Source organism: Crocuta crocuta, unplaced genomic scaffold (genome assembly GCF_008692635.1).
Source record: "Crocuta crocuta isolate KB4526 unplaced genomic scaffold, BGI_CrCroc_1.0 scaffold273, whole genome shotgun sequence".
In the NCBI taxonomy this organism is placed as follows: Eukaryota; Metazoa; Chordata; class Mammalia; order Carnivora; family Hyaenidae; genus Crocuta; species Crocuta crocuta.
In genome coordinates this window covers 470138-482470 of record NW_027529425.1, presented here as the reverse complement: position 1 = coordinate 482470, position 12333 = coordinate 470138, and the positions used below count along the sequence as shown (strand labels likewise).

The 12333-nt window shown below is 41.7% G+C and overlaps 1 protein-coding gene across 6 annotated transcripts in view; it reads right to left on the bottom strand.

Moving 5' to 3' along the window:
• ZCWPW1 (zinc finger CW-type and PWWP domain containing 1) overlaps positions 1 to 12333 on the bottom strand; it is a 34049-nt gene that overhangs the window by 15944 nt on the left and 5772 nt on the right. For all 6 annotated transcript variants that reach the window (XM_077758632.1, XM_077758633.1, XM_077758631.1 and 3 more), the window contains 6 exons: positions 11655 to 11713; positions 10707 to 10930; positions 10217 to 10295; positions 9212 to 9299; positions 8539 to 8696; positions 8209 to 8328 (listed from right to left, as the gene is read on the bottom strand). In XM_077758632.1, coding sequence (XP_077614758.1) covers positions 8209 to 8328; positions 8539 to 8696; positions 9212 to 9299; positions 10217 to 10295; positions 10707 to 10930; positions 11655 to 11682 — 697 coding nt within the window. In that variant the 5' untranslated portion in view covers positions 11683 to 11713. The remainder of the gene's footprint in view (positions 1 to 8208; positions 8329 to 8538; positions 8697 to 9211; positions 9300 to 10216; positions 10296 to 10706; positions 10931 to 11654; positions 11714 to 12333) is intronic.

The following is a 12333-nucleotide window of genomic DNA, read 5'->3' as shown; positions in this document are numbered from 1 at the left end:
ATACTATCATCACTCCTTCCCCCCAGGGAAAAAATCAAGTGTTTCCTGTATTGACATTTCTTTTTTTTTTTTAATGTTTATTTATTTATTTATTTTTGAAAGAGAGAGAGAGAGAGAATGTTCAAGCAGGGGAGGGCAGAGAGAGAGGGAGACAGAATTCTAAGCAGGCTCTGTGCTGCCAGAATGGAGCCCAACACAGGCTCGGCTCAAACCCACAAACCATGAGATCATGACCTGAGCCAAAACCAAGAATTGGATGCTTAACTGACTGAGCCACCCAGGCTCCCCAGTATATTGACATTTCTTGAAAAGGTTGGCCGGCATCTTTCTGGCCTGCCCTTGTTCTCCATTGGCCTTGTCACTACTGGAAAGTTCTTTTGAAGGGCTAACCAGCATCTCTTTTGTGTACAACATCCAGAGTTCCTATCTGAATCTCAACTGATTTACCTGTCACCAATCACTATATAGAGTCTTCAGAACCCTCCTCCAAAATACAGAGATAAGTCTATCAACTCAATCAACTATTAACTTCAGGCCTGCTCAAAGGCCAAGCATTCCTTTTATCCATTATCTTCCAAACTCTTATCCCCACCTTTCTTTATCCCAACATCCTCTAAGTTGACCCAGTTTTCCTCACAGCCTTCCCTCTCTCCATCCCAAACCCTCCACTATGTTCTCTGGAATTCTAGACAAGAGTAACAAAAAGTTCACGTATCTTCAACTTCTTCTCTGAACATCCATCTCCTCTTTGGAACCTGGTGATGCACTGATGACACTGCCTCTGCCCAACCTCACCCCACCCACAGCTATCTAAGTGGAGTCTGTTCCCTCTCACACACCCCAGGCCAGAGAGTGGGGTCAACATCATCCTTATTCCTCATCACCACTGTCAGACCTTTACTATCCTCCTTCCCAAAAAAACCCTTCCTCCCTAGAGATCCATGCCATGGGACTATGCCACCCTCTCATCTCCCTTGGAAAGATGCTGACATCTGGTTCAGCCTTCTCCTCCTCCTTCCACCTCCTGCCCTCATTCCATGCAACCACTGTTTTCACAGGAGTAACTCACAAAGCACCCTTTTCTCTGAGCTCCTTGACCTTCTCCTCTATGCCACCTCAGTAACACACTCCATTTCAGTGATGCACTTCTCCTCCTACATGCTCCACCCATTTATCCTTAGGAACCATACACCCCCCTGAAGCACTGATCCAAACATCCCTCTCTGATAAAAATGCCCCATCTCCCATCTCACTTGCTCAAAGACCCTTATCCAGATCACCAATCTACTGGCCTCTTCCTGCCAATCTAGTGGCAACCTCCTTTCTTCACTCTGTTCTTACTCAGGTTTGACTCCTTAGATTCTAATGCAGACATCTTCAACTCCCTTGCCCTCTGTCCTTCCTCCCACTCAGTGGGCCAAACATAACCCAGAATGAACACATGCTACCTTTTCTGTGCCTACATTCATTCAACTGAGCATTGCTAAAGAAACAGTGCATAACCATGCACATAGTATACACACTAGGACTACAATTAACAAAACCAAACAATATGTTTCTCCAAGTAAGTTCATTCTCCGGCTGTCAAGTTTTACCTTAAATGCCTGAACATAAGGGATGCTCCTCCACCTCACTGAAATCATCCCTCAGAGAAGCAGCTGACTTACCTTTGGGTCCTTTCAAAATATCTCATATTTAAAGTTTGAATTACTTTATTTTGAAGAAAAAAATACTGGTCGGGAGTGATACGTTAGTCTGAAAAGACAGCTGCCCAGCCTGGGGCACACATGTGTGTTCAGGGCCACAGCTGCCACTGGGTTGCCACAGAAACCAGCACCTCCCAGGCTGCTGGTAGGTAAGGCCTACGGCATCCAGTAGCCAACTGTGCCACTTCAGGCCTGCCTTCTTCCACAATGCCACCTGGGCATCCACCCACTGCTGCCCCCGCTACCCCCAACCCGTAATGGCAAGAACATCCAGCCCAAACTGATCTGTACCTTCTGCCACAGCAACCAGAGAAAGTTGACCAAGGACCGAGACAGAAACACTATGATTCAAAGTTGGAAGCTAATGTGCAGGGTTATCCACAGAGAGCCCCCCGTGGACCTGAGTCATGCACAGGCCTCCTGTGAGGGCATCCACCAAGCCACCCACCAGCCCTGCCTCTGAACCAATGGACAGACAAGTAGCGGCAGGACTCTGCACTGGCCAAGCTGGCCCAGGTCCACTGGAACCTTCTGTGCTGGCTCCCTACCTGGTTTTCTTCTGGTCACACATGCTGGTATCTTGTATCTTTGATATGATAATACAAAGTCTGGAAACTTTGTATAATTGAAAGCAAAACAATACTGTCCAAAAAATCCAAACCAAACCAAAACAAAAAGGCAGTTCCCAGTAACAGTTTTTGATGTTTATAGAGGTGACCTAGCAAGACTAGAAAAAAAAAGTGGGAGAAGGGGCCAGGGACCATAAAAGTAAACAAAGATCAATAAAATAAATGGTTGGTTGTGAAAATAATAAATATTCATGAGAAAATGAATGGGAAAAAGTCATCCTAATGATATAGAACTAGGTATTTGTGGCTTGAGATAAAATTTCCAATAAAAGAAACACATAGTTCTTTAAAGTTTCCTTTCATGGGCTCCTGGGTGACTCAGCTGGTTAAGCGTCAGACTCTTGATTTCGGCTCAGGTCATGATCTCATGGTTCATGACATTGAGCCCTACCTCCTGCTCTGTACTAATTGGAGTCTGCTTGGGATTCTCTCTCCCTCTCTCTCTGTCCCTCCTCTATACTCCTGCATGCATACAAACTCTCTCCCAAAATTAATAAACATAAACAAAACAAAACAAAATAAAAAAATAAAATAAAACTTCCTCTCAAACAACTTAGAAGAGAGGATGATATGCTCCAGCAACTGCTTGAGGCTCATGACACAGCTCTGATAATGAAGACTGATGTCACAGACATACTACGAGCATTTCAGTTGACACCAGTTTCCTTGGGTTCTATGATTCCCCCTTCTTCTATTTACCCCTCCCCCCATTATTCTGGCAGCTCCCTCCTCATTCCATTCAGTCTCTAAATACTGGGGTTCCAAAGTCCAGTCACGGGCCTTTGCTCCTCATGCTACACTTCTCCTAAGGCAAGCTCACCACCCCTATGGGTCTGAAACCCATCTTCACACCTGACCATACAGATGAATGATACTTCTAGCTTTTGTTGTGAGTTCCAGACTCCTACAGCCACCTTGCTCTTTGAAATAACCATTTGGATGTCTCAGAAAAATCTCAAACCTAATGGGCCCAAACCCAAAATGCTTATCCCACAAATTTGTTCTTCCTCTACTTTTCCTCACCTCTTCTCATGTAACTGCTCAAGCCAGAAACTGATTATCTTTAACATACTCTTGCCTCTCTCTCATCCTCCCATATCCAATTCATTACCAAGTTCTGACAAGTTTATGTATAAAACATATCTTAAAACCATCCACTTCTGTTTCCACTTTCAATTCTTTTTTTTTTTTCTGAGAGAGAGAGAGAGAGAGAGACAGCGTGAGCAAGGGAGAGTCAGAGAGAGAGAGGGAGTTACAGAATTCAAAGCAGTCTCCAGGCTCTGAGCTACCCAGGCGCCCCTGTTTCCACTTTCAACATCCTCTTCTAAGCCATCAGGGTATCTAATCCTAGGACTGTCTATCTTGTCACTACATACTTCATTCTCTGATTAATCACCAAAGGGAGTCTTTTAAAACATTAATATGATGGGGCGCCTGGGTGGCTCAGTCGGTTGAGCACCCGACTTAAGCTCAGGTCATGATCTCACAGTTCATGAGTTTGAGCCCCACATCGGGCTCTGTGCCAACAGCTCAGAGCCTGGAGCCTGTCTTCGGATTCTGTGTCTCCCTCTTTCTCTGACCCTCCCCTGCTCACACTGTCTGTCTGTCTCTCTCTCTCTCTCTCAAAAATAAATAAAACATTTTTTAAAAATTTTAAAAAGTAATAAAACATTAATATGATGATGTCATCCCCCATCAGTGGCTCAGCGCACCTGGGTGGCTCAGTTGGTTAAGTGTCCAACTTTAGCTCAGGTCATTATCTCGAGGTTTGTTGAGTTCAACTCCCACATTGGGTTTACTGCAGTCAGCACAGTGCCTGCTTTGTATCCTCTGTCCCTTCTCTCTCTGCCCCCCCCACTCATTCTCTCTCTAAAAAATGAATAAATTAATTTTAAAAAAACCTCATCAGTGGCTTCCCAATGCGCTTAGGATAAAATTCTCACTTTGTACATTAATCCAGAGCCACTTTCTTGCCTTGCTTCCCCTTGCTCTCTGAACTCCAATCACACTGGCTTCCTTTCAATACTTGGAATATGCCAAACTGCACCTTCCCTAAACTCTTTCTCCGAATCCTACTACTCCTTCAAATTTCAGCTTAAATGTCATTTCCTCACATGTGCATTCCCTGACTGCCCTAATCTTGATTAGGTCTCTGTTATTTCCTGTCATGACACTCCATTCTTTGCCTTCACTTCACCCAAACTGATTGTATTTATCTTATACTGCCCTTTCTACTTCTTACTGCAGGAGGATTCATCTCCCCTTGACAACTCTAAGAAACAGGAAGAGTGGTTCATTTATAGCAAGAGGCTTACCCATTCATGACAATCACAATTCAACTCCATAAGCACTGCCAAAGGAGTGGACTCTTCCAGTGAAAAAATCCAATCCTTGCCCTGATACCGACAGGTGCAGGAGATGGAACAACATCACCCAGGCCACCCAACTTCCCAAATTAGACATACATCTCTGGCTCCTCATGTTACCATGTTATTATAATACACAAAGTAGTTTATTGCCTTGGACTATCTTGTGAGATGCCTACAGTCTTCCTAGAGTTCTCTTTCAAGTATGTACAAGCCTGTTTTTGGTGCAAGCTTGTTTCCCCCCAGACTGTGAAGTGTATTTATTTTCAAAAATTTAAATATATTAACATATTGTTTGATATATTTTATTTTTTGTTTCAAAATTTCCCAATACTAGGGCAATTGAGTGGCTCAGTCAGTTAAGTGTCCAATTCTTGGTTTTGGCTCAGGTCATGATCCCACTGTTCATGAGCTCAAGCTCTGTGCTGGCAGTACAGAGATTCTCTGCTTGGGATTCTCTCTCTCTCCCTCTCTCTCCCCTTCCCACACACACACTCACTCTCTCTCAAAATAAATAAAATTTAAAAGAAAAACACTTTAAAATTTCCCAATATCACCATGGTTATTTTCTTTATTTGTTTATTACCTGAAACACTAAAATGGTAACTTCTATGAAAGAAAGGATTATCTGTTTTGTTCACCATTATATTTCCAGTACCTAGCACAATGCCTGGAATAGAACATAAGGCATTAATAACTACTGTTAAAAGAATAAGTAAATCTAGGGGCGCCTGGGTGGCTTAGTCGGTTAAGCATCCAACTTTCGCTTAGGTCATGATCTCGCGGTTCGTGGGTTCGAGCCCCACGTCGGGCTCTGTGCTGACTGCCAGCTCAGAGCCTGGAACCTGTTTCAGTCTGTATCTCCCTCTCTCTCTGACCCACCCCTGCTCACGCTGTCTCTCTCTCTCTCTCCTAGAAATAAATACAAAACATTAAAAAAAAATAAGAATAAATAAATATATATCCATGTTTATCTGCCCTCCATCCAATCTCAAAGGCTAGGGTGTTCTTTCTAACTAAGAATTAGCCTTCTGTCTCTCTTCTCATTCCCTTTAATCTCTCCTCCTTTATAAACAATTTTCCTTCAGTTTATACATATGCTCATGACACAGAAGCCAAGTCTATTTTATTAAAAAGAAAGCGTAAATGGGTACCTGTGTGGCTCAGTTGGTTAAGTGGTAAAGTGTCTGACTTTGGCTTAGGCCATGAATTTACTTTTTGTCAGTTAGAGCCCTGCATCAAACTCTCTGCTGTCAGCACAGAGCCCGCTATCCCCCTTTCTCTCTGCCCCTCCTCCACTCACCCTCTCTCAAAAATAAACAAACATTAAAACATAAAATAAAATAGAGCTGCCTGGGTGGCTCAGTTGGTTAAGTATCCAACTTCGGCTCAGGTCATGATCTTACCATTTGTGAGTTCAAGCCCCACATCAGGCTCTGTGGTGACACTTTGGAGCCTGACGACTGCTTCAAATTCCGTGTCTCTCCTCTCTCTCTCTGCCCCTCCCCTGCTCATTCATTCACTCTATCTCTCTCAAAATAAATTAAAAAAACATTTAAAAAGGGGCGCCTGGGTGGCTTAGTCGGTTAAGTGTCCGACTTTCGCTTCCGTCATGATCTCGCGGTTTGTGGGTTCGAGCCCCGCGTCGGGCTCTGTGCTGACTGCCAGCTCAGAGCCTGGAGCCTGTTTCAGTCTGTATCTCCCTCTCTCTCTGACCCTCCCCTGCTCACACTGTCTCTCTCTCTCTCCTAGAAATAAATAAAACATTAAAAAAAAAAAAAAACATTTAAAAATTAAACTAAAACTAACTGAAAAAAGTACTTTTTCTTTAACCAACTAATCTGGGCATATGGATGGTCTAATTAAGACCCGAGTGACTTCCTAACTGCAATATGGTTGAGCATTTTCAAATTTTTATGCTCTTTGATGTCTCTGTATCAGCACTAGACAAGGCTAAACATTTCCTCTTTCTTGAAATTCTCTCCTCCCCTGGCATCTGTGATGCCATACTCTCCTAGATTCTCTCTTTGAGTTTTTTCTTAGTTCTTAGTTTTCTTCCTGTGGAGCTCTTCCTCTGCTTAACCTTAAACATTATGTTCCCCCTAAACATTATGGGTCTTCTATTCATTGTTCTTCTCTTTGCACTCCACGTCTTCCTCTTAGAAATTTCATCTATTCTTACTAATGCAGATGATTCCTGAACCTGTATTTAGCCCGGACCTCTCTCTTAGATGCTAAAGCTCATCACAGATCCTCTCTAACTTGTCCAAAGCTGAATTCACCATCTTAAAATGTGCCCTTTCTTCTATATTCTCCATTTCAATTGATGGTTCTTTCAAGTACTTAGGTCAGAAAACAGGATCATCCTCAGATCCCACTGGCAACCATATCATACTGATCTTTCCTCCTAAAGATCTCAAATGTGTCTCTTCCTCTTCACCTCTAATGCTTACTTCCTAGCTTGGATCACTGTTTCTGTGGGTCTAGTCATGCTCCCGCCAATCCATCTCCCATGCCAGTGGCAGAGTGAGCTTTCTAAAATACAAATCTTACCAACTTTCCCCCAAAGAGGTCAATGGTTCCTCTTTACTTTTAAAATAAAATTCAAGGGGCGCCTGAGTGGCTCAGTTGGTTAAGCGTCCGACTTCAGCTCAGGTCATGATCTCATGGTTTATGGGTTCGAGCCACGCATCGGGCTCTGTGCTGACAGCTAGCTCAGAGCCTGGAACCTGTTTCAGATTCTGTGTCTCCCTCTCTCTCTGACCCTCCCCTGCTCACACTAGCTGTCTCTGTCTGTCTGTCTCTCTCTGGAACCTGTTTCACATTCTGTGTCTTCCTCTCTCTCTGACCCTCCCCTGCTCACGCTAGCGCTCGCTCGCTCTCTCGCTCGCTCTCTCGCTCGCTCTCTCTCAGAAATAAAGCATTAAAAAATTTTTTTAATAAAATTCAAATTCCTTAGCCTGGCAATGTAAGGCCTTTTATGATCTGGCCCTTGCATGCCTATAACCTTATCTTCCCCTACAACTTCCTACCTCCCCTCAACATACCTAAAAGCTACAACCATTAACTCTCCTCCATAACTTTGCCAATAAATATCACTCTGACCCCCATTCCCACCTCAGTTCACCTGACTAAATGATACTTCCAACACATGGCTCAAGTAGTTTCTTGGAAACTTTTTTAGATCTACTCCCACCTTATAGCTTTCCTATTTGCCTTCCTCACAAACCTGTTTCCCTTCCAACAGGAATATATTAATTTCTTCTTCATTTACTCAGCACCTCCTAAAATACCTGGTACACAGTAGGCATCCAACAACTATGGATTATATGACAAATAACTGAATAAAGAAATCCTTCTCTTCCACAGCAGTGTATCTCTGACAAGTAGCTGTGAGAGATAAATTACCATGTTTGCAAAATTTCCTCTAGCAACCTAACCCTTGCCTCTGTCCTCCATCTCCAATTTTCAAGCCCAGATAGGTTTTCCAAATCACACTGAACTCACCAAAACCACTGCCTTCTCCTTTCTGTTGGTTTCTTATCCGAGAATGATTTTGAACTGTTTTCTTCAGTTGAGCTTTCTGTCTGGGGTCATATCCACTTTGGGGTTTCTCCATTTTCTCATCTTATGGGAAGACAAAAGAAAACACTGTAGGGTAGGGAGATGAAGAGAATCTCTGTAGACAGTGAAGGCCAGTGAGGGAAGGAAGAAGAATCATAGCTTAATAGTTTCAAGGTTTGGGCTGAAAATTCTCAGCCTGCCCACTGTCCCATCCCCTAATTTTATGGAATAAGTACTTGAGCCAGATGTCAAAGTAGATCTGACTATACTTACAGGCTCTCTTCTTTCCTTTGCTTAAGGAGAATCTATTGAATTTATCCTCAGACAGTGCAGGATCTGGCTGGCCTGGCTTAGATGTCTTTATCACAGAGGTTACTCCAGCTTCCTTAGTGGCTGAAATCTCTAGAATATGAGGTACCATTACCTTCTCTCTAAAAATAAGATTTTCTCTTTAATGAAAAGGCAAAAAGGAGCCATTTGTCATACCCTTTATTTGAAAAAACCCAAGGATAAAAGTCAGGAGGACAGAAGAATCCTAGGTTCTCCACAGCCTTCTGAGGCCATTTTACCCATCTACTTGTCTACTTTTCCCAATTCAAACAGGTATCTTTCCCGAGCTGAGAGAAATCCATACAGATATGAAAATGACTAGATAGACTTGGGGCACCTGGATGGTTCAGTAAGTTATGTGTTCTACTTTGGCTCATGATCTCATGGCTTGTGGGATTGGACCCCACATCCAGCTCTGCTGACAGCTCAGAGCCTGGAGCCTGCTTTGGATTCTGCATCTCCCTCTCTCTCTCTTCCCCTCCCCTGCTCACGCTCCATCTCTCCCTTTCAAAAATAAAATTAAAAGGAAAGAGAGAAAGAAAATTACTAGATAGGTAACCATTTACCAATGCTAAGTCTACCCTGTGATCAACTGGCCTCACTGGGATAAACTTACCCATCAGCGTTATCATTATCAGTAGAAGGAGCAATTCCTGGTTCCTTTTCTAACTGGGTACGTCTTATGGGTTGGGCACAGGAAGCCTCTGAAAAATCAAGGATAGATCCCATCTCTCCCAAAACAAGATACCATAAGCAGAGAAGCAATTAAAGAATATAATGACTCCATTATTTCCAAACTGCAACCTTCCATTAAAATGTTGCCTGGAAGAGCCCACCTTTGGAGTTTTGTCATATCATAGGCCTTTAAGTCTTTAGATTCTCAGGAAAAACTACAAATCTGTATCTTTTGGCAAGCCTTTCCACATTGATCTGCCTCATTCCAGGATAGCCAAGTATTGTCAATTTTATTTTGTGTCCATAAAAAAATTTTTATGTACTGTGTTGTATGTCATTTGTTCCTCAATCTTTTCATGTAGGGGAACTTTATCCTGTACTTTCAGGCTTTTTTATTCCTTTCTTGGCGGTTCCAAGAGAAAGTCTGAGGAACTTCTTTCTCTCGGAATAGAAGTACACCTAAGAATAGCTGAAAACATCAGACTATTCTCCTTATCCTCAGGACATATGACAAAATCCTCAAGGAGTACACTGTAGAGTTATTTATTCCAAATATCAAATCCCTGAGTATATGTTAAAACAGTATTGGAAACAAATACACGAGGGTGGACGGAAACTAAGTTCTTCCAATCTGGTAAATAAAACTTATGTTTTGAAGTAGATTGTAAAAATGTAAAGGTGAATTTAAGTTACATTTTAAAAAACTATCTGAGACTGTATTTATATTCTGAAGTCTATGTAATCTACTTTTCTAGAAGTCTGTACCCCATACGGTAGTTTATCTATAGTCCTGTAGATAGATGAAATATTTAAAAATATTTCAAAGCCATCGAATATTTCCTTACTTAAAGGAAACTGGAGGGAAGGAGAAAAGAGGTCAACTTACTCTACTCCTTCAGATAATAGTTTGTCAAACTGAAAGTCTTTCTCTCACTATAAGCCATACCCAAGCACTCCTGGAAGGACTTCCGTAGCACAATCTGGACAATCTCCTCAAATTCTGCATTGGTGAGACTCAATTTTTCCTGCAGAGATAAGGGCAGAGAAGTAAAACCATTCATCTTTCCCCAGATCTTCTCCCTGACCAGCGTTTAGATCAGCCAGTAAGTTCACAAGGCTGAGAGTACTGTCCCTAAGGATTCTATAAACTGTGTCCCAGATTTCCTGGGAATATAGGAAGTCAAAGAAAAGGAAAAGTTTACAAAGCCTTTGACCACATCTACTCTCACCTCCTTCCCACCTCAACCCCTATTCACTAATTATTTTGAGATAAAGGCTTTCTTCAAAATATTTTTTACCTCTTTGAGAAGAAAACAGAACCCCCAGAAGAGGAATAAAAACAAAGTACTGGATAGAGTTCCCCTACATGAAAAGATTGTCTAGACTGGATGTCTAGAAGAAACTACCCCACTAGAGCCCATCAACGAGACTGATACCTTTTCTTTCTTCTCTGCTTGCTTGTCTTGAGCCTTTCCTTTTTTTTTCTTGCCACTGCTTGGACCATTTTCTGTGGTTGCTTTCTCTTCCTTCTTCTCTAACCTGGCCTTTGAGGAACTGATCTCCAGGGTCTCCTCCTTATGTGAGTTAGGGCTATAGCACATCAGGCTATGCATTTTTTGTGCAGGTGGGGCAAAGGTTTTCTTTGACCCCTTCCCATGTTCTGAAAGAAATTTGATCATCAAATGGAATTTATGAAACATAGTCTAGCACAGAAAGTGTCTACACTGCCCACTGACTGGCCATATCAGATTAATATGGAGAGCTTTTAACAAAATCAGATTACTAGGCCTCTCCACTCCCACCCCACCCCCTGAAATTATGAATAAATAGTTGGGAGTGAGGCCTAGGAATCTAGGCCTTCTAGATTATTATGCCAGGTTTAGGAACTACTGAGTAATTCAAAGGTGACAAATATAAACATACAGGAAGCTAAATTATTCAAATGTGAAATTTTAAAAATCTGCTCATTTAACTTTAAACAAAATTTTACAGGAAATCAGAGGTATTGAAAGAAAGAAAAAAAAAAAACTAGTGCAATGAAAATTACATTGATCCTCCCAAGTATAAATCTCTCTCTTCTGAGCTACCATAACATTTGATATTTCTCTGCTGGCATTTACCACAAATTTGTATTGTAGTTATTTAAATGTCCTTTGTCTCCCTACAAGTTCATATATTTCTTGAGGTGGACTACTTCTAAGTCATATATATTTCACTCAAAGTTTCTAGAAAAGTAATAACTTTTAAAAAGTATATACCAAATATATATAGACTGAGCTTCCCTTTGGTGGGAAGGGTATCTACATGACCAAGGTCTGAGAAAGAAGGAAAAAATTAGAGAAATGTACCAAAAAAAAAATGAATCTCCCTCACTCTTGACTCACCTTCTTTACTCTGCAACATTGCCATCATTCAGCTCAGAAGCTACACTTTCTTTGTGCCTCTGTTAGAAAAAAAGAAATAAACTGCTGTGACTCTGAATAAACATGATTTTAAACTTTCTTCTGTCTTCTTGGGCTTACGATCTTTGCCTGGGACTCCTGAACTACATTTTCTGCCCTCTTGACTCTACTCTTAACTCCTCAGCAGTGCCAATCAAATGCCAGGGGATGCTGAGAGTTACAGTTTTATTTATTTATTTATTTATTTATTTATTTATTAGTTTATTGTCAAGTTGGTTTCCATATAACACCCAGTGCTCATCCAAGAGTTACTGTTTTAAAGATTAGCAACAATCCTTAGAGTTTTAAGTGCCTAGAGTCATGTCCAACATAAGGCAGGCACTCATCAGTACTGGTAGTGATGTGTTTAAAAAAACTCATTGGGTAAATGTTGAAGATCTTATTGGCTTCATTCAATGATTCATGAACTGGGAAACATCTGATCTAGCAGACAGAAAGAACTCTGAAGAGCTATACAAAATGAAAGACTTTTACAGGCAGAAGGGAGCTGGAACAAAGAAGTTATACTAGGCAAACAAGCAAATTAGCTACTGCAAGTTTACTTTCCTATAGGGGATGGTAGGAATCTATCAGGCAGATTACCTAACTAGTGCTGATCAGG